Source organism: Geotrypetes seraphini, chromosome 11 (assembly GCF_902459505.1).
Source record: "Geotrypetes seraphini chromosome 11, aGeoSer1.1, whole genome shotgun sequence".
In the NCBI taxonomy this organism is placed as follows: domain Eukaryota; kingdom Metazoa; phylum Chordata; class Amphibia; order Gymnophiona; family Dermophiidae; genus Geotrypetes; species Geotrypetes seraphini.
The window spans coordinates 130,747,889-130,772,854 of NC_047094.1; the positions used below are offsets into that span (position 1 = coordinate 130,747,889).

At 46.0% G+C, this 24,966-nt stretch overlaps 1 protein-coding gene across 1 annotated transcript in view; it reads right to left on the reverse strand.

Annotated features, from left to right (window-relative positions):
- Nucleotides 1–24,966, reverse strand: part of BPI (bactericidal permeability increasing protein) — a 39,451-nt gene that overhangs the window by 12,529 nt on the left and 1,956 nt on the right. The window contains exons 2-8 of the mRNA XM_033914891.1: nucleotides 21,270–21,384; nucleotides 17,253–17,381; nucleotides 13,680–13,835; nucleotides 11,598–11,661; nucleotides 10,104–10,167; nucleotides 8,234–8,325; nucleotides 599–775 (exon numbers count right to left, since the gene is read on the reverse strand). Coding sequence (XP_033770782.1) covers nucleotides 599–775; nucleotides 8,234–8,325; nucleotides 10,104–10,167; nucleotides 11,598–11,661; nucleotides 13,680–13,835; nucleotides 17,253–17,381; nucleotides 21,270–21,384 — 797 coding nt within the window. The remainder of the gene's footprint in view (nucleotides 1–598; nucleotides 776–8,233; nucleotides 8,326–10,103; nucleotides 10,168–11,597; nucleotides 11,662–13,679; nucleotides 13,836–17,252; nucleotides 17,382–21,269; nucleotides 21,385–24,966) is intronic.

Genomic DNA, 24,966 nt, shown 5'->3' on the forward strand with positions numbered 1-24,966 from the left:
ATGCTAATTGGTTAGCGCACCTTAGTAACAGAGAGCCTCTGTCTGTCCGCTATCTCTAGTCTAGAGGTCTGCACAGGAACGGGGATCGCGGGAATCCCCCCTAACCCACGGGACTCCTACGGGGACCCCCCTCTGGCCCACGGGAACCCCCTTCTGGCCCACGGGACTCCCACGGGGATGGAAGGCTTTGGAAGCAGGGTTCGTCCATATAATATAATGGACGCGTCAGCCTTAGTAAAAGAGGGGGTTTATAAGTTAATTACCTGAACAGAAAACAAAAAAAGGGTTCCACCAAAGAGATTCCACAAGGAAAACAGCAGCGCAAACACAAAAGAAACTGTGGAATTGATGATCCTGTCAGAAGTAATTGCTGATTTTTATGGGGACGGGCGGGGATGGAGGTAATTCCTTGCGGGGATGGGTGGGGACGGAGAGGATCCTGACAGGGATGGGTGGTGACGGAGAGGATCCTGACGGGGATGGGTGGGGACGGAGAGGATCCTGACGGGGACGGGTGGGGACGGAGAGGATCCTGACGGGGATGGGTGGGATTTCTGTCCCCGCACAACTCTCTACTCTAGTCTTCTTATTATCATACCATGTCATCAGTGACGTTGAAGATCAGGGCACCAGCTGCCTGGTACACAAAGCTGGCTGTATTGAAGAAATAATCGGACACCCCACAGTAAAGCATGAGATTGTGGTCCACAGGGAATGCCACTGCTGGAGGGGAAAAGGGGACTGGAGAGCGATGGGCGAGATCAAAAAATTCTCCCTGTAGACGGAAAGAATAAAGACACGAGACGTGAATACAGTGCAAAATCAGGCAAGAATACACTGGGACCAATGGTGTAGTATAGGGGGTGGGGGGCCAGCAGCCCTCCTCCTCTCTGCCCCCACCTCTTCCCACTCCTCCCCCCCCCCCCCCCCCGCTATGCCCACGCCCCCCCCTTCCCTTTCCCCATACCTCTAGTTGTCCAGGTTCTGAAAAGCTTCCAGCTCGGGACTGCGTCGGAAGGCCATCTGTGCATGCACGAATGTGAAGCAGTGACATCACACGCATGCGTGTGACATCATCGTATCACACCTGCGCACGCGCAGATGCCCTCCTGATGCGGCTCTGAGCATGAGACCAGGTTGAGGGGACGGGACGGAATGGGGGCGTGACTTGTGCCGGAATGGGGTAGGGCCAGGTAGAACTGGGCGGGCCTGGGGGCGGGGCCATGGGTCCAGATTTTACAGGAGTAAAATCTGGTAACCCTAGTTTTATAGTCCGTCCTCCCAGGAGAGCTCAGAATGGGTTACAAGGTTACATACATATTAAAGTGAATTTATGCGAGCTGATGGCAGACATGGCATGGCAGGACATTGTTCGATAAAACATAGCATGGCAAACATAGTATTATACATAATAATAATAACAGCTTATATACCGCAATACCGTGAAGTTCTATGCGGTTTACAAAAGATTAAGCAAAGGTACAAATTGACTGACTTCAAGAGGGGAAGAAGAAAGAGAAGTAATTAGACAGGAAATTAGACATACAGCATAGCATGGCATAAATAGCATTTCAAGCATGGTTTGGCAAATATGGTAAACATATCCTATATAATAAAACACTAGCCGCGCATGCGCACTCCTATCTGCGTGTTCCATGATCAGTAGGTCTGTGGCTGCAGGAGTGCGCATGCGCGCCTAGCTGTGACAGTACTGGGCAGAGAATCTGGACACGGGCCTCCATGCTCCTCAACTCCTCCGAATCCTTTCGCAAACGGCGACCGCCGAGAGAGTCCGCACCACCCGTCGTAGCCTCCCCCAAGGTGAGGCCGAGCTGCCTACTGACCTCTCCGAACTGCAGCGCAGACACGATGAGCAGCAGCATGCCTCAAATGCACAGGTACAGTCTGTGCCGGTGCGACAGGCACGTGTAGGTCTGTCTCTGCAGCAGTTTCAGTGCCGAGGTCAGCACCATGGCACGCCAGGCATGTCCCCGCCGCCGGACTCGGGCTCGGGCTCCTGGGGGCTGGCGGCACGAGCTGATCACGGGACCCCGGCCGGCGCTGAGGCCCCGCCTCCCCGCTTCCGCCCGACACGGCGCCGCCAGACCCGGACAGCTTCCCACGAGGAAATAACAAAACGGCCCTACACTCACAGACCCGCGAGCAGGGTTGCCATGGAAACCCAGCCGGCATAACAAAAATGATGCAGTCGCAAGGGTCAGTGAGAGGGGATCAGGAGCGACATGTACATCAGGGGCTTAGAGGGCAAGAGAGCTGCAGTTGGAGAGACTGAGGAAGGGAATGTTCAGATAAAGAACTGAGACAGAAGAAGGAATTAAAAAAAAAAAAAAAAAGGAAGAGACACCTACAGGGAAACACAGGATCAGGAGCATACAGAGAAAACAGAAGTTTGCAGGAATCAGGAACATATAGAGAAAGGAGGGCAGAGACCCCTGCAAGAAGAGAAAAATAGCAAAGAGACTGGGGATGAGAAAGAGAGCAGAGATGCTTGCAGGGAGAAAAAGCGAGGCAGTAATGTTACAGCTTGAGAGTGCAGACTGAGGAAGAAAGCAGAGACAGCGCTACACAGGGAAATGGAGGGAGGAAAGAGACAGAAAGAAAAAGACAGACAGACATATATTCTAGCACCCGTTAATGTAACAGGCTTAACGACTAGTTGTATATACAAGCATAGCATGGAAAACATATTATTATATATATATAAACATAGCATGGTAGGCATAGTATACAAGTGTGACTAACCTAGTATGACATGACATTATGATATGTAACATGGGATGGCAAATAATATATAGTGAGCATAGCATGAGAATATGTAGCACAGTAGACATAGTGTGGCAAATATAGTATGAAAGATACAATGTATAGTAGAGTGAGAGAGAAAAGGTGATAGTATGGCAAAATGTGGCAAAGCATTGTATGGTTAAAAAAAACATGGTGTGGTCAGCCATAGTAGAAATTCTTTGCGATGAAACATGTGTCCACTAGGTGGCACGGTAGTAACACAGATTTACAGTTACCATTAGAATAGAGGGTTATTCTCCAATGGAAAACTGTAAATTCTTTTGGAATTTTTTTTTTTTTTTTTTTTTACAGAGCATGCAAGCAAAAAAAAGATTATTTTACTTAGGCCTTCTTTTACAAACTATTTCGACCCTCTATCTTTCAGACTATTGGTACAGTCACTGATCCTATCCACCTTAGACTACTGCAATATCTAATATTTGACCATTGTAGAGCCTCTCCATGTCCCCTGATCTTAGGAGATTTTAACATCCATTTCGAAGATCCAACAATTTCAATCACAAAAGATATGTTAACTTTTCTCAAAACTGTAAATTTATCAACACATATCCATGACCCAACCCACGTGGTAAATCATACTTTAGATATGATTCTTATTTCTAACTCCACCCCTTTAAATTATTCGGCACCATCATTCTATCCAGTACCTTGGTCAGACCACTATATTATTTCTTTCAACCTCAACTTCCAACAAATCATATCAAAACAACTAATACCAAATCATAAAAAGATCTCGTACAGAGACTTTTCGAAAATAGAATTATCTGATGTTATGGATATTTTCAATCCTATTAGTTCGACTTTTAGTTGTTCCACACTCGATGAACAATTACTAATCTGGGACTCATCGATTAAGACTCTCATAGACAATAAAACACCTTTATTAACAAAAACAATTTCGCATCGCAAAACTTTAAATCCCTGGTATACAGAAGAACTTTTGCTTTTAAAGAAACAACAAAGATCATTAGAAAGAAAATGGCGAAACAATAAATCTTCCAGAAACTTATGACTATACAAAGAACATTTTACAGTAAACTTCCTAATTTCAAACCGTAAAACAAACTCTCACAGCAACAGATTCAGTCCAAATACCGTAGCCAGAATTTCATTTATACCGGCTGAAAGGTTTTATAGAGGATCTAAGGGATATCAGACAGCCCTCCAAACAGCATAGTTTGGATGGGTAAATTCCTCATTTGTCCCAAGGTACCTCCTCCACCTTATTTTATATATATCTTTTACTTAATTTCTTATATGTATATTTATTCTTATTTTCAATCTTATAACTTATTTTTCTTAAGCATATTGGATGTACTTAGCTTTTTTTGTTAGCATTCAGCTGCAAGCTATTTCCCCAAACGCCAACGCGTTTCGAGATCTTTGTCAAGGCGACAAGGGGAACTTAATATTAACAAAGAACAGCATACCGTCTACCCTTTTGGATATGGGTAGACGGTATGCTGTTCTTTGTTAATATTAAGTTCCCCTTGTCACCTTGACAAAGATCTCGAAACGCGTTGGCGTTTGGGGAAATAGCTTGCAGCTGAATGCTAACAAAAAAAGCTAAGTACATCCAATATGCTTAAGAAAAATAAGTTATAAGATTGAAAATAAGAATAAATATACATATAAGAAATTAAGCAAAAGATATATATACCTATACCTATACCTATATATATATATAACTATACCTAAAAAAAAACCATGAGAAAATTAAGAATAGTGCAAAACACGGCCGTCCGACTAATATTCGGACTAAAGAAAAGTGATCACATTAGTCCCTACTAAAAACTGCTACATTGGTTGCCAATTGAGGCACGGATTTTATTCAAGTTCTCCTGCTTTTGCTATAAACTGGTGTGGGGAATGGCCCCAATTTACCTATTATCTCACTTCGAACTTTACACCCCCACAAGGACAACCAGAAATCGCAACCTCTTTGCCTACCTGAAGATCATAGGTTGCAAATACAGAATCTTTCTGGATAGAACTTTTAAGTTTCAAGCTGCCAGACAGCAAACCTGGCTAGGCAACTTCACCGACAAAGCCAGGCAGACCTACGGCGCCTTTCGGAAAGAAATCAAGACCGCTCTGTTCAATAGATTTATTTCCCAGCCAGACAACGCCCCCCCCCCCCTTTTTTAAAGCTTTTCTCTTCATGCTGATTTTACGCTTCTTCACTAACGGTATTCTGTTCTTCACTGGACTGTTCTTCAGTGTCTTCCTCACCATTTGTATTCTGTAATTCGTTGACCATCCAACCCCTTCGATGTAACATGTTAAGATTATACTGTAACCTATTTGTACCCTGTAATCACTCAGTGACATCCTACCTATTCTTACCCTGTAATTCGCTGATTGTATAGCTCTCTTCACTCTTCTCCTGCTGACAAAACCTCTGCGGATACAACCCATCATCTGTCTTGCCCTGGAGGAAGCCTTCTCCACTTGATTGGCAGCCTTCATGTCCTCACTGATAATCACCCCTAGATCGCGTTCTGCCGTGGTCTTAACCAATGTTTCACCATTCAGTACATAAGAAATCCGCGTAGAACTTATGTACTGAATGGTGAAACATTGGTTAAGACCACGGCAGAACGCGATCTAGGGGTGATTATCAGTGAGGACATGAAGGCTGCCAATCAAGTGGAGAAGGCTTCCTCCAGGGCAAGACAGATGATGGGTTGTATCCGCAGAGGTTTTGTCAGCAGGAGACCTGAAGTAATGATGCCGTTATACAGATCCATGGTGAGGCCTCACTTGGAGTACTGTGTTCAGTTCTGGAGACCACACTACCGTAAGGACATACTGAGGATCGAGTCGGTTCAACGAATGGCGACAAGGATGGTCTGGGGGCTCAAGGATCTCGCGTATGAAGAAAGACTAAAAAAATTGCGGCTGTATTCACTTGAGGAAAGAAGAGAACGGGGAGACATGATTGAAACGTATAAGTACATCATGGGACGTATCGAGTCGGAAGATGATCTCTTCTGTCTCATGGGACCCTCAACCACCAGAGGGCATCCGTTGAAAATCAGGGGAGGGAAATTTCAGAGCGACTCCAGGAAGTACTTCTTCACCGAAAGAGTGGTGGTACTGGTCGCCATACCTCAAGAAGGACATGGCAATACTCGAGAGGGTCCAGAGGAGAGCAACGAGGATGATAAAGGGTATGGAGAACCTTTCATATGCCGAACGGTTAGACACGCTGGGGCTCTTTACACTGGAAAAGCGGAGACTGAGAGGGGACATGATAGAGACTTATAAAATCATGAAAGGCATAGAGAAGGTGGAGAGGGACAGATTCTTTAGATTAGCAGGGACAACTAAAACAAGAGGTCATTCAGAAAAACTGAGAGGAGACAGATTCATAACGAATGCAAGGAAGTTCTTCTTCATTCAACGGGTGGTAGACACCTGGAACGCGCTTCCCGGAGAGGTGATAAGACAGAGTACAATTCTGGAGTTCAAAAAGGGACTGGATGACTTCCTGGAAGCGAAGGGGATAACAGGGTACAGATAGAGGTTTACCTTACAGGACATTGAGCGAATAGGGTATGGACATTTTAGGTTAGGTGGGGAAAACTTTCAGGTCATGGACCTGGAGGGCCGCTGCGGGAGCGGACTGCCGGGCACGATGGACCCCTGGTCTGACCCGGCAGAGGCAGTGCTTATGTTCTTATGTTCTTATTGGAATAGACTCCCATTGCAGGTGACTGAGGCCAGCAGCGTGACAGATTTTAAGAGGAAATGGGATATTCACGTGGGATCTCTAGGGGAATGAACTCTGGGGGGCGGATAATTGGAATGGGCAGACTTGGTGGGCTATAGCCCTTTTCTGCCGTCATTTTCTATGTTTCTATGTATAGGAAAAATAAAATTATTATTATTAGTAGTAGTAAAAGAGGGGGGTTAGTTTCCATGTCATTTGTGAAATTTTTCTTTATGATTTAGGGTTTGTTTGTTTTTTTATTTTGTTTCAGGGCACGTTTGCAGACTTTTATTTTATTGAAGCAATAGAGACTTATCTGACACTCAGTAGGCATCTATTGAACATTATTAACAAAAAAGAAAAATCCCCTTAATTTTAAAGATGCTTTTAATTTTTAATTATGTTTAAATTTTATATTGGTTTCTTTCAGGTTTCTATTTTACCCTCCCTAATGTTCTCTCCTTTTATGGTTCTCCTCTGTACTTTAAAATATTGAATTGTAGTTCTGTCCCTCTGTACCTTGTGTATTGATTAGTCTGTAAGTCTGTCGGTCTAGCCCATTATTTTAAATTTTAAACGATATGTTTAAATATATGCCTTTCTTTTTATTATTATTATTATTAATGTTGTATCTCGCTTAGTAAAACTAAATAAGCAATTCATCAAACTAAAATAAAACTTGAAACTTATTAGTTATCATCCCCCCCCCCCAAAAAAAAAAATAAACCCACAAGAGGCTGTTGGAGTTGGGAGGAAACAGAGCTGAGAGCAAGCAAATAATAACATTGACTCCTGTGGATAAGGGTGAGGATGGACAAAATTAATGAAAAGGGTTACCATATGGCTCCGGAAAAAGGAAGATGGATTGAGACATCTGGGTTTTGCTTCGACTGAAAGCAACGGAAGCAAAACCCAGATGTCTCGATCCATCCTTTTTGTGGGGGTGGCTGGGGATGAAATGGATCTTTGTGGATACTGGTTGGTATGGGTTAGATTCCATCGATAAGGTTACCAGATTTTCCTTCAGGAAAATCCGGACCCATGGCCACGCCCCCAGGACCGCCCAGTTCCGCCCCCCCCCCCAGGCCTGCTCCCAGATAATAATAATAATAATAACAACTTTATTCTTCTATACCGCCACAGTCGAGAAGACTTCTAGGCGGTTCACATCGAAGAAGGCTGGACAATCAGCGAATTACAGAATGCAAGAAGAGGGGGTACAACTTATTACATAAGAAATAGATAAGAGGATAACATATTACACCGAGGTTGAACAGAAGACTTCTAGGCGGTTCTAGATGGCATCCGTGCATGCGCAGACATGACGCAATGACGTGTGGTGTCACCACTTTGCAACCGCACACGTGTGGATGCCCCTTCCCGACACGATTATGTTGGGACACTTTTTAAAACCCGGACAAAGTGCCAGGTTTTGAAAAGCAGTCCGGGGAAATCCAGACGTCTGGTAACCCCTATCTATTGGAGGTGGGAAGGGATGGGTGGCCTTTCTGTTCCTGTGCAATTTTCTACTTTTCCTGATGCCAATATTATACTTAGGCCTAGATTTAAATTTTAGACACCCATAGGCAATGGGGTGGGGGGAAATCTATATGGAAAGAGTTCACACATTCCTCTCCCAACAACTATGTAACCCTAACCCTAACCCTAACCCTCTCCGGGAGTCTACAGTACCTTGAGATTCACATCGATAGATTCAGCTGTAGCTGTTGGAGGCCCAACCAGAGAGTAATCAATCCCTGCGATGTGGTCTATTTTTGCAGTTACTGTAAAAGAGATGGAAAAATACATTTTCATTGAAATAGCAAGAGCTATGAGGTTGTAAACCCCCAGAACAGGGGAAGAAATGCACACAGAATAAAAACACTGAAAACATTGGCAGAAAATGGTTGTTTTGACTTAACCACTCTGTCCGTTTGTACCTGCCTACTGTTTGTGCCACAGGTCTTACTAATCTTGTCACCCCCTATCTCTGCCGCTAAGGTACTTATGAGCAGGGCCAGTTCAAAGGACAGTGGCGTCCTTAGCCTACTTGCTTTGCCACCGGCCTCTCTAGCTGGTGTGTCCCCCCCCCCCCCACCCCCACCAACAGGTTCAGCATATCTCCCTCCAGCTCATCTGTCTCGCTCATCTCTGTCACTCCCCCATGCTCCTGTAAAGTTGACGCTGGTTGCTGGCAGCAGCAGCAGCAGCGTGACAGGCTGCCTTCGACCAGCCCCTAAGTCTTTTTCTCTGCAATGTCCCGCCCACAGGAAGTGGCATCAGAGGAAGCAGCCAAAACAAAGAAATTGATCCTGAGATATCCACAGAGAAGAAAATCCAAGAGAAACCAAAAAACACGATGGAGTGACGATGTCCCTGAAATGGACTTTATTGAAAATTTAAAAGTTCCACAAGTCAATGTAAGCAATCCACCTAGAAATAAAATGATCCACGTAAAAACCTTGAGGACCTAATCCGCCGAGAGCATGGGACCCAACACGGTCCGTGCTTCGACAAGACAGTCTTCTTCAGGGGGTCCCTGATAGTCCTAAGGTAGTAGATACGTGGACTAAACAGTCCAAAAGTGCAAATGCGTGGAACTCCGCAGAGAACACGCTACATAAACCAAAAGCAATATTGCTTTTGGTTTATGCAGCACGTTCTCTGCGGAGTTTGGACTGTTTATTCCATGTATTTACTACCTTAGGACTATCAGGGACCCTGAAGAAGACTATCTTGTCGAAATACGGACCGTGTCCACTTAAATAGTGCTGAATTTTGGTTGCTAGGTGGCCTCAGGTGATTTAGATGGGCAGGAGCCTCCCCTGTCCACTTAAATTGTTTTGAATATTGGCTACTTAATATGTTGTATGTAAAGTACTCTGCCTAAGACTGATCCAGGCAGGAAGAGGTTACACTAGTGATACAGCAGAGTCTCCCGATTATCTGGCATAAACAGGACTGACAGGTTGTTGGATAACTGAAAAGTTGAATAATCTGAGATTCTACGCATTGCTCTGCATTGTATCCCTCTTTGGGTTCCCAGATTTTCCAGAACTAAAATCCAGACCCATGGCCCCGCCCTCCAGGTCCACCCAGCTCTGCCCAAGCCACACCCTATTCTGTCCCCAACCCCACCCAGCCCTGCCCCCTCAAAGTGCCGGGTTTTGAAAAGCCATTTGGACACCTGGACGTCTGGTAGCCCTAATCCCTCTCCTTCCCACTTGCCACACTCAGCTCAAACCTCCCTGCTTTCCCCCCCCTAAACAGGAGCAGCCTTTCTGCTTGCAGAACCCTCGCCCCCCCAAGTGGCTCCCCATCCACCCAATCAAATGTAGGCTTCCCCTGGGTCTACTGTCTACTTTCAAAGACCTGGTGGCCCAGCCGTGAAATTGGAGGTAGAAACAATTCCCACTCTCTCCTGCCCATGCTGGCTTCGCTTTCAAAATGGCTGCCATAACCTCTGACATCAGTCTTATGAGACTCTACTGTGTCTCTCTTAGAAAGAGAATGATGAAAACAAAGTGTCTCTAAGAGCTCAGCTACAATTTGTGCTTCTTACCTGGCAGAGTCTGGAGACTAGGCTGCAGTTTGGTTTTAATAGATTCAGACACGATTGAACAGATCTGAGGAAAACAGAATAATGGATTCCACTGAATGAATTCCTTGGTAAGTATTAGAAAAATTAACCATTATTATTTTATGCAAATACAGTTGGGATATTTTCCCTTTGATTGCAGGGTAAGAGTCTACGTTTAAGGTATACTAAGAAAAAAAATCATACTATGTCCCAAAGTTGGTAATTTACAGTAATAACTAATTCACTGTATTTAAAGAACCAGCTCTCTAATGCCTCAGTGAAAAAGGTGCCTGGCTCCCATCGCTACGTCAGGCTGGGCTGGGAATTCAGTGGAGGCGGCATTCACACATCCCCATGTGCAGCTTTTTCAAATCATTGCTTTCAAATACTTGAAAGGTATCAACGTAGAACAAAATTTTTTCCAGAGAAAGGAAAATGGTAAAACCAGAGGACATAATTTGAGGTTGAGGGATGGTAGATTCAAGAGCAATGTTAGGAAATTCTACTTTACGGAGAGGGTGGTGGATGCCTGGAATGCGCTCCCAAGAGAGATGGTGGAGACGAAAACGGTGATGGAGTTCAAGGAAGCGTGGGATGAACACAGAGAATCTAGAATCAGAAAATAATAGTAAATATTGAACTAAGGCCAGTACTGGGCAGACTTGCACGGTCTGTGTCTGTGTATGGCCGTTTGGTAGAGGATGGGCTGGGGAGGGCTTCAATGGCTGGGAGGGTGTAGATGGGCTGGAGTAAGTCTTAACAGAGATTTCAGCAGTTGGAACCAAAACACAGTACCGGGTAGAGCTTTGGATTCTTGCCTAGAAATAGCTAAGAAGCAAAAATATAAAAAATTTAAATTGAATCAAGTTGGGTAGACTGGATGGACCATTCGGGTCTTTATCTGCTGTCATCTACTATGTTACTATGTTTCATGAATAGCATTAAAATGGCTATGGTTTTCAGGGTAACCACTTGTTAATGATTAAAAGTTAGTTTATAGAAGTTTTTTCATGCATTATTACCTTTGTACGTATAAAAAAGTAGGGTTACCATATTTGAAGCTAAAAAAATCCCAGATATATGGCCCCGCCCAGGTCTGCCCCCAGCCCCACCCAGTTCTATCCCAAACTCCACCTTGTTCTGCCCCAAACTCCGCCCTGTTCCGCCACCAGCCCCCACATCCACAGCCTCGTCTCTTCTTTCACACCAGATCTGAAGGGGGATCTGCGCCTAATTTAGGTATAAGGATTTACGCCACGTTTCACTCAGTGTAAAAGCTCACGCCTAAAGTCAGTTGCGGGTCCCAAAGTACGTGCTTTTCTATAAACCGAGCCTAAATGTAAGTGCCGTATATACAACAGCGTTAGAGCGCTAATTTTCGGGGTGCCCCTAAACGAGCATCATTTGCTGAATCAAGCCATTTACGTATAATTTTTGACTGCATATGTCCAGATTGTTGTATAAAGTTATCTGTACCTTGCCTTCCATGACATTTCTAAATTCGGCTTCAATCTTCTTGTGAAAGAGATCCAGTAACCAGCTGTGGAATAAAATGCCAGAGGATGCGTAAATATCAGAGTAGGGGAGGGGGCAGAGATTCCGATCACGAAGGGCCAAACAGACTCCCCGCATTCTTTCAGTTTTCAATGCATTAATCACATCCCCCATCTCAACACTGTTGATGGTACCCTTGTAGATTCCCAAGGAAACTTGTCTAATAAAGAGTGCTTAATATTTTTTTTTTTTTTTTTTAAAGTACAGTAAAACCTTGAATTGCAAATAACTTGCAAGACAAGTAAAACATTTTATCAAATTTTAACTTGATATACAAGCAAGGTTTTGCAATACGAGTACATACAGTATATACACATCATATCATCACAACTGAGCCGATGGTTCTTCTCGCTCTGACGCTGCGGGAGTGTAGTGACTGTTCTAAACGAGCGAGGTCTTGAAATACGAGTACATACAGTATTTTGTATTAAAGTTTTTGGGTTGTGGAACGAATCGTACGAGTTTCCATTATTTCCTATGGGGAAATTTGCTTTGATATATGAGCGCTATGGGATTATGAGCATGATTCTGGAACGCATTATGCTCGCAAACCAAGGTACCACTGTATTTATATGCCACTTATAGCCTAAATGGTTTACATTCAGGTACTCAAGTATTTTTCCCTGTCTGTCCTGGTGGGCTCACAATCCATCTAATGTACCTGGGGTAATGGGGGGTTTAAGTGACTTGCCCAAGGACACAAGGAGCAGCATGGGATTTGAACCCACAACCTCAGGGGGCTGAGGCTGTAGCTCAAACCACTGTGCCACACACTTCCCACATATACATATGCACACACACACACACACATATATATATATATATATATATATATATATATATATATATATATATATATATATATTATATATATACATTATTTATATATATTATATAATGTATATATATTATATATATATCTATATATATCTATATCTATCTATCTATCTATCTATCTATCTATCTATCTATATATATATATATATATAAATAATGCATAAATATATATATATATATATATATATATATATAAATTAGTCTTTAAGCCCGTTACATTAACGGGTGCTAGAATAGATGTGTCCGTATGTCTGTGTTTTTTTATCTCTCTCTCCTTGGCCGCTGTCTGTATCCTTCTGTCTCCCCCTCCCCCCCCCGAGCAAAGCTGTCTGCCCCCAGCACCCACCTCCCCCCCAAATGTCTCTCCATGGCCCTCTTCTGTCTTCCCCCCCCAGAGCAAAGCTGTCCCCTTTCCCTATCTCTCCATGGCCCCTTCTGTCTCCCCCCAGCACACCCCTCCCCCCAAAGCAGCCCCCTATCCCTCTCCCTTCTCTTACCTTCTCTTCCCTGCTCCGTTCGGCCCCTCCCCCTTCTTTTACTGCCGTTGTCGATCCGGCCTGCTCCTGACCCTCCCACCGCCGACAAACCTCGGGGCTCCAACCGCGTAGGCAGCACTATAAACACGCTGCTTCGCGGCCTTCTACTGGCGATTTCCTCTGCCGCGTCTGTCTCCGATGATGTCATCAGAGACGCGGCAGAGAAGGGCGCGAAGCAGCGTGTTTATAGTGCTGCCCACGCCGCTGGAGCCGGGAGGCGACGGAGAGGGCAGGGGGTGCTAGCGGCCGGCAGCCTCCGCTCCACAGGTGGAGAGCAGGGAAGGGCGCGCATGCCACTTGTCTTGCCTCGTGTGAGGCCAGACCGTAAGCCGCGCACTTCCTATGGGTCGCTACAGCTCATGGAAAACGGACTCACCCATAGGAAGTCTGCATGCGCGGCTTACCGTTTTATTATATTAGATAGATAGATAGATATATAAATAATGCACCAGTAGGTGCATTAACTTTAATGTTTTTTTGCCGTTTTAAAAGACATTTCTCAACATAAGCGCCAGTAGGCCCACGAATAGGCACTGTTTATAGAATTTCCCCCTCAGTGTTATGAATGTTAAAAATGTCACTCTAACTCAGTTAAGAGGGAAGGTTCCATGTGGGTTGTCATATCACATACCTTGCTTTGCCCGAAATGTGTACCCTGACATTGGCTATGTGGTTGCTGCAGCTTGTGGTTGAGATAGTCGGTCTCCCTGAGCCGTCACTGCCCAGTGCCAGGCTCACGGTGACAGAAAGGCCCTCCACTTTCAGGTCAAAAGAACCGTGGTCCTTTCTGCGAAGGAAAACAAAACAGAAGATCAGCAGGACCCTCACAGAGGTTGCAGAATGGACAGAAGAGCAGGTGGCCAAAGTAGTCGTTCGGGCTATCCACGTCCTCCACCCCACTATTTTACAATCCGAATCTGCGGCAAATGTGGATCTAATCTAATCTAATCCTTAGGTTTGTATACCGCATCATCTCCACGTTCGTAGAGCTCGACGCGGTTTACAGTAGGAGAAATAGGAAGGAACTACAACAGAGGGTTAGAGGTAGAAGTGTGAAGAAAATTTAGAGGACTTGGGATGCCAAGATATAAGAGTTTCCTTGGTTCCTAAGTTGGAGGGAGACTTACATTTGTTGAGAAAAGCCAGGTTTTCAGAAAACTTGGAGAGAGCTCAAGTTCCGAAGAGGGGAGGTAAGGTTGTTCCAGAGCTCAGTGATTTTGAAGTGGAGGGAGGTCCCTAGCTTTCCTGTGTGGGGAGATTTGGGGTGGGGAGAGGGAGAAGCAAGAATTTTGGGGGAACTGATGGCATTGAAAAAAGCTCCGTTCTATCAGCCGCATTTACCCCCCCCCCCTCTTTTACAAAGGCGCGCTAAGTTTTTTTGCGCACGCGCTAAACGCTAACATGTTATCCTATGGACGTGTTAGCAGTTAGCGCACACGTTGCTTTAGCATGCACTAAATCTGCGCAAAAATGCTTAACGTGCCTTTGTAAAAGAGGGCCTTAAAGTTAAACGCAGTTTATAAAATAACATTTACACCTGACAAGCTCAGCTAAATTTAGGCATTGATGCCCCTTATTATATAATTACGCTTGCGACTTAAAATAATACCCCCCAGTCTGCCCGTGACCCGCCCATGGCCCACCCATTTCTGTGCCCCTTTTTATACCTGGCACTTAAAATGGAGGTCTGCGCTTGCGTCGGGATCGCTATTCAGTGATCCGTGCAGTCGGTTGGGGGCGTGATTCCGATCGTCCCCATTTGTTTGAGGACGCGTCGTGACTCGACCCCTCCGGCCGCGGATCAGACCCGGATCGGATCGGTAGGGGAGTTTAGTGAATCTGGTCCTTAGTTAAATTAAAACCCATACATCCGAAAGCGCAAAATATCCCCCCCCCCCCCGGGTCCATTGTTCTCATTTCCTTATAATTCTGTGACATCCTGTCCTTAATCCAGAAGGTCTTAACCACATGCGGATTCATTACGTGTGAGCACAGCACAGAGGAAACAATGTGTGGATAAATTTAAAAAAAGGGACGGGAGAAGAAAGGATGTTTTTCAGCATTCAGTCAGAGAATTGGTGTCTTGAGTGTTGGCTGAAAAGGGGGAATTATTCCAAAGGAACGAGGCCAGTGGAGAGGAGCCGTACAGGGCTGGCGGTTTTCCGATGCTTAGATTTCAAAGCAACAATGGGGCCCAATTTTGAGAAGTATATGGGGACTTTTGCCACACATGCATCCAAATTCGGGAGCAGATTGAAGACGGCCACATAAGCTAATTAGCCAATTAGGTGCCACCAATCAACTAATTCGTACTTAATTGGCATGGATTAGGAGTTGCACATGCATCTGCTCTATGCCCTATTCTATCATAGAAACATAGAAAAGGGCTATAGCCCACCAAGTCTGCCCATTCCAAATACCCGGCCCCTGGTTTCACTCCCCTAGGGATCCCGTGTGAATATCCCATGTGCATGTAAATGAGTGGCGCAGCTGCGGGTGGGCCTGGGTGGGCCATGGCCCATCCAGTGCGGACTCAGGCACGCCCAAAATTATGGCGCGCTTGCTGTGACCGGCAGGGATCCCTACGCCTATGTGAGGCACCCGGAAGTGATGTTAGCGGTGAGAGATGGCGCAGTTGTGAGGAGCGTGTCGGCGTCGTTGCCCGCAAGCGGCGAGCAACCAGAGGCACGGGGGAAGGAGGGCGCTATGGGAACGCCTTTCTTTTATAAGCCAGCTAAAATTAAGCAAGCAAAACAGAGACGAGGGATTTTCAGAAAGGTGAAACGGCTTTGAAACCGACATTCCCCTGATTCATTCTAATCTGCGCCTTGAATATTACACAAATGCGTTGAAATGAAAGCAAAAGTAATTTTTCATCGCTGTGCACTCTTGACAGCCCTCTTCCAGCACCCAGATGCCACAGTGCCACTCCTTCAGTAAAAGCAGACCGAGGTGATCAACCAGTGCCCTGTGCATGCAAGACTGCAGAGTTGCAGCATGACTAGTCCATCGCCTGACCACAAGCTCTTTCGTAAGCAGCCCTTGAATGCTGACGCTTCTGTTTCACTTCCTGTTCCTTCTGCAGCCATAATCTAGCTAATTACCATTTGGTGATGAAGTGAACTCCTTGTGAAATACTTCCAGCAACCTTTCTTAAAAACATATTGGGCAACAATTGGCATTTTGCCCTGACGTGGAGAAATTAATTTATTAGTCTCCATGCTCTGATTATATTTAGCCTGTAAAGGGTAGGTCCTACAAAAATAAGAACATAGGCGTTGATGAATGGATCCCATTATCTTGACAAGGATATTCAGTCTCACTTATTGGCTAGTTGTGCAACGCAATGTCCAGAACAAAACTGAGATAATAAATAAATACAAAATTACGATCTGAAACGAGTCGGTCAGTAAACAAGTCGGAATGGGCCACCGATTTTTATCGCATAAAGCTATCAAAGAATTTCAACTAGGTCAGAATGCAAGATATAAACTATTACTTTTGTCAAATATGGATTCACTTCTCCATCTTCCTAGAATTTCCTGGTTGCAGGAAGTGGCAATTAATCCCGAAAATCAGATCATCGGAGCCCAAGAGAGCCCAAAAGGGTAAAAGTCGCAAAAGAGTAAAACCTCGAGATCCTTCTGAGAATGTGCCAGTATTAGAGAATGACACGGTGGCGGTTTACCCGCGGCCACCGCGTTTAGCCCTGGGTAACCCGCCAAAACGGGGAACGAAAACTAGCAGTCGCTGCGGGGACGGGGACGAGGCCATTCACCGCCCCGTGGAGCGGTGAATGGTCTTGTCCCCGCAGTGAGGCATGAAGGATCGCGCGGTCCCCGCAGCCCACATCCGCCTGCCCAATCGATCCTAGTGATTAGCCAGCTCTCTCCCTTCTCCTCACCTTAGTTTGTAGGTTTTATTTTTTGGCGACCCGCATGCTATCAAAGAGCCGCGCACCCGCTGCTGCTCAGTTTCAAATCTTCTGCTCTGATGCAACCGGAAACAGGAAGTTGCAGCAGAGCAGAAGATTGACGGTGACGGGGCGGTGAAGGGAACGGCGGTGACGGGGCGGTGCAGAGGAGGGTGGGCCGGGGACGGGGCGGTGACGGGGACAGATTTTTTTCCCCGTGTCATTCTCTAGTCAGTATATCACAGCGACTATGACCTATGATTTTGGTTTTCTGGGGTGCAACAATCTTACATGAATGATTTCTTCGCTTGCCACTGTCCGTCCAGCTGAATGAAACCATTGGAGATGGAGAGCTTCAAACTCGCATTAGGAACTGGCACAATCTGGGAACTTGGCAACAGGAATTGACGTATGAGTAGGCTAGAAGAGGGAGAAAGAGTTCTTGTCAACAGGGCCGGCTCTGCCAATTTTTTTGCAAATTGCAACACTTTTCAGCCCTATTTTTCAGTCTCTATTGATTTATGCAAATGAGGCTCCACAATAGGCCTTTACATATGGGCCAACATCCCTCCACATCCGCCACAACCCAATCATAGAAACATAGAAAGATGACGGCAGATAAGGGCTACAACCCATCAAGTCTGCCCATACCATTGACCCACCCTTTTAAGTCTACTGGCCCCCTTAACTCTACTGACCTGCTCTATTAAGTCTATATCCTAGCGACCCTATTCATTGGTATGACTCTCGCAGTGTAGCTGGTTTTAAGAAAAGTTTGGACAAGTTCCTGGAGGAAAAGTCCATAGTCTGTTATTGAGAAAGACATGGGGGAAGCCACTGCTTGCCCTGGATCGGTAGCATGGAACGTTGCTACTCTTTGGGATTCTAGAATCTTTTTACTCTTTGGGATTCTGGAATCTTGCTACTCCTTGGGATTCTGTATAGAATGTTGCTATTCCTTGGGTTTTGGCCAGGTACTAGCGACCTGGATTAGCCACCGTGAGATTGGGCTACTGGACCATTGGTCTGACCCAGTGAGGTTATTCTTATGGTCTTAAACTGGAGGCAATTCTTCCAATTTGCACTGCCAGAAGCCAACTCTATTGGGTTACGATGTGAGTTGCATGCAAAGCTTCATGCCAGAATCCAGAGCTGCTTTTAATTTCCATTCAATTCTCTCTGTATCTCAAGTGAAGAGCCATGGGGTGGATTGATGATTCTTTCTTGGAGTTCCTTCCTATTTACATATGTTTCAGTTTCTCTGTGTTTTGCATCCTAAATTGACCTAGGCCATAAGAATTAAACTTTGGAATGAATTTATATGATTGCTTTACCAATTATCGATTAATATGATGCAGATGTGTGGGATCAACTTAGTTTTACTTTAATTGATTTCAGTGTGTTATTAATATTTCTCTTCTCTCTAGCTGTAAATTGTGTTACTTCCATCTCCTTTGTATTTCTTTCTCTCCCACTTGCCTTTCTCACACTCCCACTTGCCTTTCTCACATTCCCACTTGCCTTTCTCACACTCCCACTTGCCTTTCTCACATTCCCACTTGCCTTTCTCACACTCCCACTTGCCCATTTGCCTTTCTCACACTCCCACTTGCCTTTCTCACACTCCCACTTGCCTTTCTCACATTCCCACTTGCCTTTCTCACACTCCCACTTGCCCATTTGCCTTTCTCACACTCCCACTTGCCTTTCTCACACTCCCACTTGCCTTTCTCACACACCCACTTGCCCATTTGCCTTTCTCACACACCCACTTGCCCACTTGCCTTTCTCACACTCCCACTTGCCTTTCTCACACTTGCCTCTTCCACTTGCCTTTGTATTTCTTTCTCTCCCACTTGCCTTTCTCACACTCCCACTTGCCTTTCTCACACTTGCCACTTGCCTTTCTCCCACTTGCCTTTCTCCCACTCCCAATTGCCTTTCTCACATTCCCACTTGCCTTTCTCACACTCCTACTTGCCTTTCTCCCACTTGCCTTTGGGGTTTCTCCCACTTGCCTTTCTCACACTCCCACTTGCCTTTCTCACACTCCCACTTGCCTTTCTCACACTTGCCTTTCTCCCACTCCCACTTGCCTTTCTCCCACTCCCACTTGCCTTTCTCACATTCCCACTTGCCTTTGGGGTTTCTCCCACTTGCCTTTCTCACACTCGCCACTTGCCTTTCTCCCACTTGCCTTTCTCACACTCCCACTTGCCTTTCTCACACACCCACTTGCCCATTTGCATTTCTCACACTCCCACTTGCCTTTCTCACACTTGCCACTTGCCTTTCTCCCACTCCCACTTGCCTTTCTCACACACCCACTTGCCCACTTGCCTTTCTCACACTCCCACTTGCCTTTCTCCCACTCCCACTTGCCTTTCTCACATTCCCACTTGCCTTTGGGGTTTCTCCCACTTGCCTTTCTCACACTCGCCACTTGCCTTTCTCCCACTTGCCTTTCTCACACTCCCACTTGCCTTTCTCACACACCCACTTGCCCATTTGCATTTCTCACACTCCCACTTGCCTTTCTCACACTTGCCACTTGCCTTTCTCCCACTCCCACTTGCCTTTCTCACACACCCACTTGCCCACTTGCCTTTCTCACACTCCCACTTGCCTTTCTCACACTTGCCTCTCCCACTTGCCTCTGTATTTCTTTCTCTCCCACTTGCCTTTGGTTTGTTTTTTTTTTTTTTACTCTCCTATAATAAATCTATGGGGTCCTTTTATTAAGGTTCGCTAACCAATTTTCCCCCTCTTTTGCTAAGGTGCGGTAGCCGATTTCGCACGCGTCCATAGACTTATAATGGGCACATTAGCGCTTAGTGCGCACAAACATTTAGTGCGCACTAAAACGTGCAGCCCATCTTACTAAAAGAGGGGGTTAGTGCACACTAAAGATTAGTGCGCTGGATGCTGAGACATCCATTATATTCCCAATAATTTAATTACAATATCTGAACGTAGTAAATATTTAAGGCTCCTTTGATGGAGCAGTGGTGGAGGCTTTTACCGCTCGGACACTCATTAAATTCCTATATATACCTCACCGGCCTGCGGTATAAGACTCCACTTCTGCGTCATCCAAGCAGCCCTTATTTATTTGAATTTAGCTCACACTTTTGCATTAGCATCAGATCCCTTGCCATCGGCTGATTGTGGCAAGTGTATCTCCCTGCCGCAATCAGCTGAGCAGCTGTGGCAGGGAACCCGCGAACTCAGCCAGCAGGAGGGATGCCCATTCCCTCCCGCCGGAACCCCCAAACTCCCCCACCCTCGTGAACTCGACTGGCAGGAGGGATGCCTACTCCCTCCCGCCGGAACCCCTGAACCCCCACCCGCAAAATAAGCTGGGCAGCAGGGATGCCCACTCCCTCCTGCCCCGACAAGCCGGGCAGGAGGGGTGCCCACTTCCTCCTGACACCCCCCTCAGAACCCAAATCCCCTCCAAACTCATACCCCCTAAGGCTCAGGCCCCCACCTGCACCTCTAACTCTACCCCCCACCTGTACTTTTCAGTTGAATGTCCGAGCGAAGGGATGTTCACATTCTCAGGCTGGCTGGCCTGCCACTCCAAAATGGCAGACCCTTCCCATTCTCGGTGCATTCTGGGATGCACCGGGGAAGGGCCTAAATCTCTGATTGGCTCAAATGCTGCACCTGGGCCAACCGGGTGGGGGTTTGGGAGTTCCAGCAGGAGGGAGTGGTCATCCCTCCTTCCAGCCAAGTTTATGTGGAGGTTTGGGGGTTCTAGCAGGAGGGAGTGGGCATCCCTTCTGCCGACCAACTTCTTGGGGGGGTGGGGGGGTTGTCCTGCCACAGCTGCTCACGGCAGGGAGATTTCCTTGCCATGAGCCACATCTATTTGAAATGTAGGCCAGCATTTTAATGGGCTACATTTCAGATGTCTGCCGAGGCTCGTCTAGGGAGACACCTAAGGGCTGCTTAAACTCACCCAAGACCACATGAAGAATAGATAAGGACTTAGAAAAAGAGAAGCTGACATTATAAGGGCGAGGGTGGAAGAGAGCTGAGTGAACAGACGTTCTCTTCATTTTTCCATGATAGGAACAAAGGTTGGAAAATCTTTTTTTTTGCTTTACGATTTGGTTAATTTAGCCAACCCTGTTTTTGTCTGCCTCGGGATGATCTTAAGAATTAAGAATTGTTCCAGTACTCTAACCCCTCCCATGATACCCAAGACTTCCCCGTGTATCACTGGCTTTTTCACCCACCCCCCGTATTCTTGTGTTGTACATTCTGAGCTTCAGTGACCGAAGGCCGACGGTTCATACTTACTCGTGGAAACTGTAGTGTCCTTTTCCCAAATGCTTGATATGGAAAGTTCCTGAGAAATCCGGCAACTTGATCGTTGAAAGCTCCTTCTGCAGTATAGTTACCCCCACCTGACGAGCTAAAAGGGCACAAGATTTTTCTTTTAAAAACCAGATGACGGTTGGGTTACCTGGTGACGGTCTGCAAAACAGGCCCATAGTAACATAGTAGAGATGAAGGCCGATAAAGGCCTAAATGGTCCATCTGGTCTGTTACCAGGACCATGAAGGCCTAGATGGTCTGCCATGAAGGCCTAGATGGTCTGCTACCAGGACCATGAAGGCCTAGATGGTCTGCTACCAGGACCATGAAGGCCTAGATGGTCTGCTACCAGGACCATGAAGGCCTAGATGGTCTGCTACCAGGACCATGAAGGCCTAGATGGTCTGCTACCAGGACCATGAAGGCCTAGATGGTCTGCTACCAGGACCATGAAGGCCTAGATGGTCTGCTACCAGGACCATGAAGGCCTAGATGGTCTGCTACCAGGACCATGAAGGCCTAGATGGTCTGCTACCAGGACCATGAAGGCCTAGATGGTCTGCTACCAGGACCACGAAGGCCTAGATGGTCTGCTACCAGGACCATGAAGGCCTAGATGCTCTGCTACCAGGACCATGAAGGCCTAGATGCTCTGCTACCAGGACCATGAAGGCCTAGATGGTCTGCTACCAGGACCATGAAGGCCTAGATGGTCTGCTACCAGGACCATGAAGGCCTAGATGGTCTGCTACCAGGACCATGAAGGCAGATAAAAGCCTAAATGGTCTGCTACCAGGACCATGGCAATTTCAATAGCAAGAGCAACACTGTGGAATAATTTGATTGGTCAGTTGGGAATGGTTTTATACAACCGTGGCAGTAACAGCTCTGACACTCACAGAAGGCCTAACCGCGTCAGAGCTGTTACCGTCATGGCCGGCACTAAAAGCCACGTTACTGTTTTGCAAAAGGGGGAGGGAGGGGTTAAATAACTTCTCTTTTTGTAGAATCTTTTTTAAGAAAGGAAGAGCCAAGGGTTAAGAGGTGAAGTATATGCTGTCTTAATGTTTTCTAAATTAGTTTTGTAGATTTTTACTGAAGTAATTTAGAACTAGAGTTCATGAGATGAAGTGTGCATTGCTTTAATGTTTGTTATGCTTTAAATTTCTTTTGTATGTATTTTGGAACCTGCTTAGGTTTAGGCGAGGTATAAGCTTTTTAAAGAAATAATTTGAATAAATGCCCAGATAGTGCCTGGGTCTTCCTGAAGTGGAGTCGAAATAGAGCCAGCAGTTACCTGGTTAGCAGTGATTTTCAGGTCACAAGGTTGCCCTGACTTTGGGTCCCTTTTATCAAGCTGCGTTAGAGGTTTGTAGCACGAGCCAGCGCGGTAAATGCTCCGACTCTCTTAGAATTCAGGTCTAGTATTCAGGTAGGGCATTGAACACCCAGGTAAAAAGAACCCCAAATGGACAACGTTCAAAGAAACACTGATCACTATGGGCAGAATATTACCCCCCCCCCCCCCCCCAGTTTATACAAAGGCTTTAAACTAGGCTCTAACAAGGTCAGTTTTCAGCTCAGCCATTTTACTCAGGTAAAGGTTGGCCACTTTCAATAGGCGCTCTAGGATTCATAGTTCCACTTCTTTCACTGTGAAAGGAAGAGTGCCTTCGGACGGAAGCTCAAAAGCAGAAGCAGATTAAAACTGAAAAGCTGGCCACGCTCACTTCACAAGTGACTCTTTTTATGATTAAACTCTGGGGGGATCTGAATGCCCTTACACCCATTCTTTTTATCTCATTAATGTTTATTCTTTCCAATCCAGTAGAATGTTGGAGAAAGTTATACGAAAGGGGTTGAAAACGTCTGTCTAGAGGCAAAACAAGTGTCCACAAACTATTGGAAGGACACCACATTTGATGTGGAATAAAAGAAGGTGTCATTTTGGCAGGTAGAATGTCCTGAAGGTACAGCTTTTCTTGTCTATGTTGTATTTTTCTTGTGTATGTTTATACGAAAACTGTCTAGGTTTAGATGGTATATAAATATTTTAAAAAATAAATGGGGGGGGGGAAAGACACAGGCCCCGATTCTATAAAGAGCGTCTAAGTCATGCCTAAAGTTAGTTAATGAGCCAATTAAGGGTCTTAGCAAGTGATAATTGGTACTTAGGCATCCAAAGGACGTAGATGCCACTTGGTAGATGCAGCCACAATTTTGTGGACGCCCATGTTTAAAACTCACGCCTAACTCAATAGGCGTGCACGTGGAATGGGCGTGGTTAGAGCAGGTACTCAATTTGGGCATCCTTCAATTCATTTACATAACACTGAGTGACCTAGGGCATGCCTATATTGTAGACGAATGGAAACCAGGTCTACTTTTGAGCTTAGTTGGTGCTTCAAGTAGATCTGAGCTCTATGGATGAAACTTAGGCACTCTTCTCGCTCCTCCCCTTGCCACACGCACTCCCCCTTTCCCTGTACTTCTAGTTGTTCATCGCCGCCAGCAACAAGAGCTTCAACGTGCTCCACGTGACCCCGTCGGTTCTCCCTGCAACGTCACTTCCTATGCGCGGCACCCGGAAGCGAAATCAGTGGGAGATGACATTACATTGGTGTCTTCTGTCCTGCCAATACCTTTCGGTTCTAGGCGGTTTACAACAAGAGTTGGCCTGGGAATTTCCGATTTCAAATATGTTTATTGATTTTCAAAAAAGAAACAAGCTACATAGAGAAGCAAGAAGATAAACAATGAAATCAAAGGCCTGGGCATTTCCAGAGAGAATGCATGGTTAATAGATGTTGAATTCGTCGGGATCTGTGGAGGGTTGATCAGGTTCAGTTAGATCATTTGACAAATTTCTTGGGGAGTGCGTTGAAGTTGTTGCTCGCAGTGGTGAACCACTGGAGGTACAGGGGAAGAGGGAGTGCGTGTGACAAGGGGAGGAGTTAGAAGTGGCAGGGAGGAGAGAGAATCAAGATGGCGACAGAAGCGGACGCCTGAGAAGGAGGCTCCGTCATTTTGGGTCTGCCAGCGTTCTTAACATCATTCCTCTTACCTAGTTATGGGGAAGAGGAAAGGAGCTCTTCGCGGCAACCCTCCGGTGGTGATAGCGGCACCACAACGGCTTGTGCAGATGACCATTGTAGGAGCCTTTTCCCGACCGGGCGAATCTGCAGTCTCTACTTGGCCGAATGCTTCGGGCAAACTCGGCACACAGGCTCGGGCGTTGTTAAGCCCAGAGCAAAGGCAGCCTCCACCTCAACCCAGAAGCAACCCAGTGTTGGGAGTGTCCGAGGAGCCGATTTCGGACCTCAGAAATGGAGGGTCGGCTGTACCAACTTCGTTCGGAGTTGGAGCGGCTGGAGAACAACAACAGTTACCCCCACATCAGGTCAGAATTGAGAGGTGCTTCTGGTGGGACTAAGATCATATTTGGGGTGTTGGAGAAGCCGAAAAAAATAGATATGGAGGCCATATGGCAGGCTATGGACGCAAACCTCAAACTGTCCTTTTCCACTTTATGTACTGATTATGGGACTATCCATTCCAAAGTGGAGCCACAGGGTTTAGCCCTTAAAGAAATTTGTGAAATGAAAGCTTTAGATTTTGAACTAGTCAAGGATAGAACATTCATCGCAAGGAAAATGGAAAGCTTTGAAAATCAGTTAAG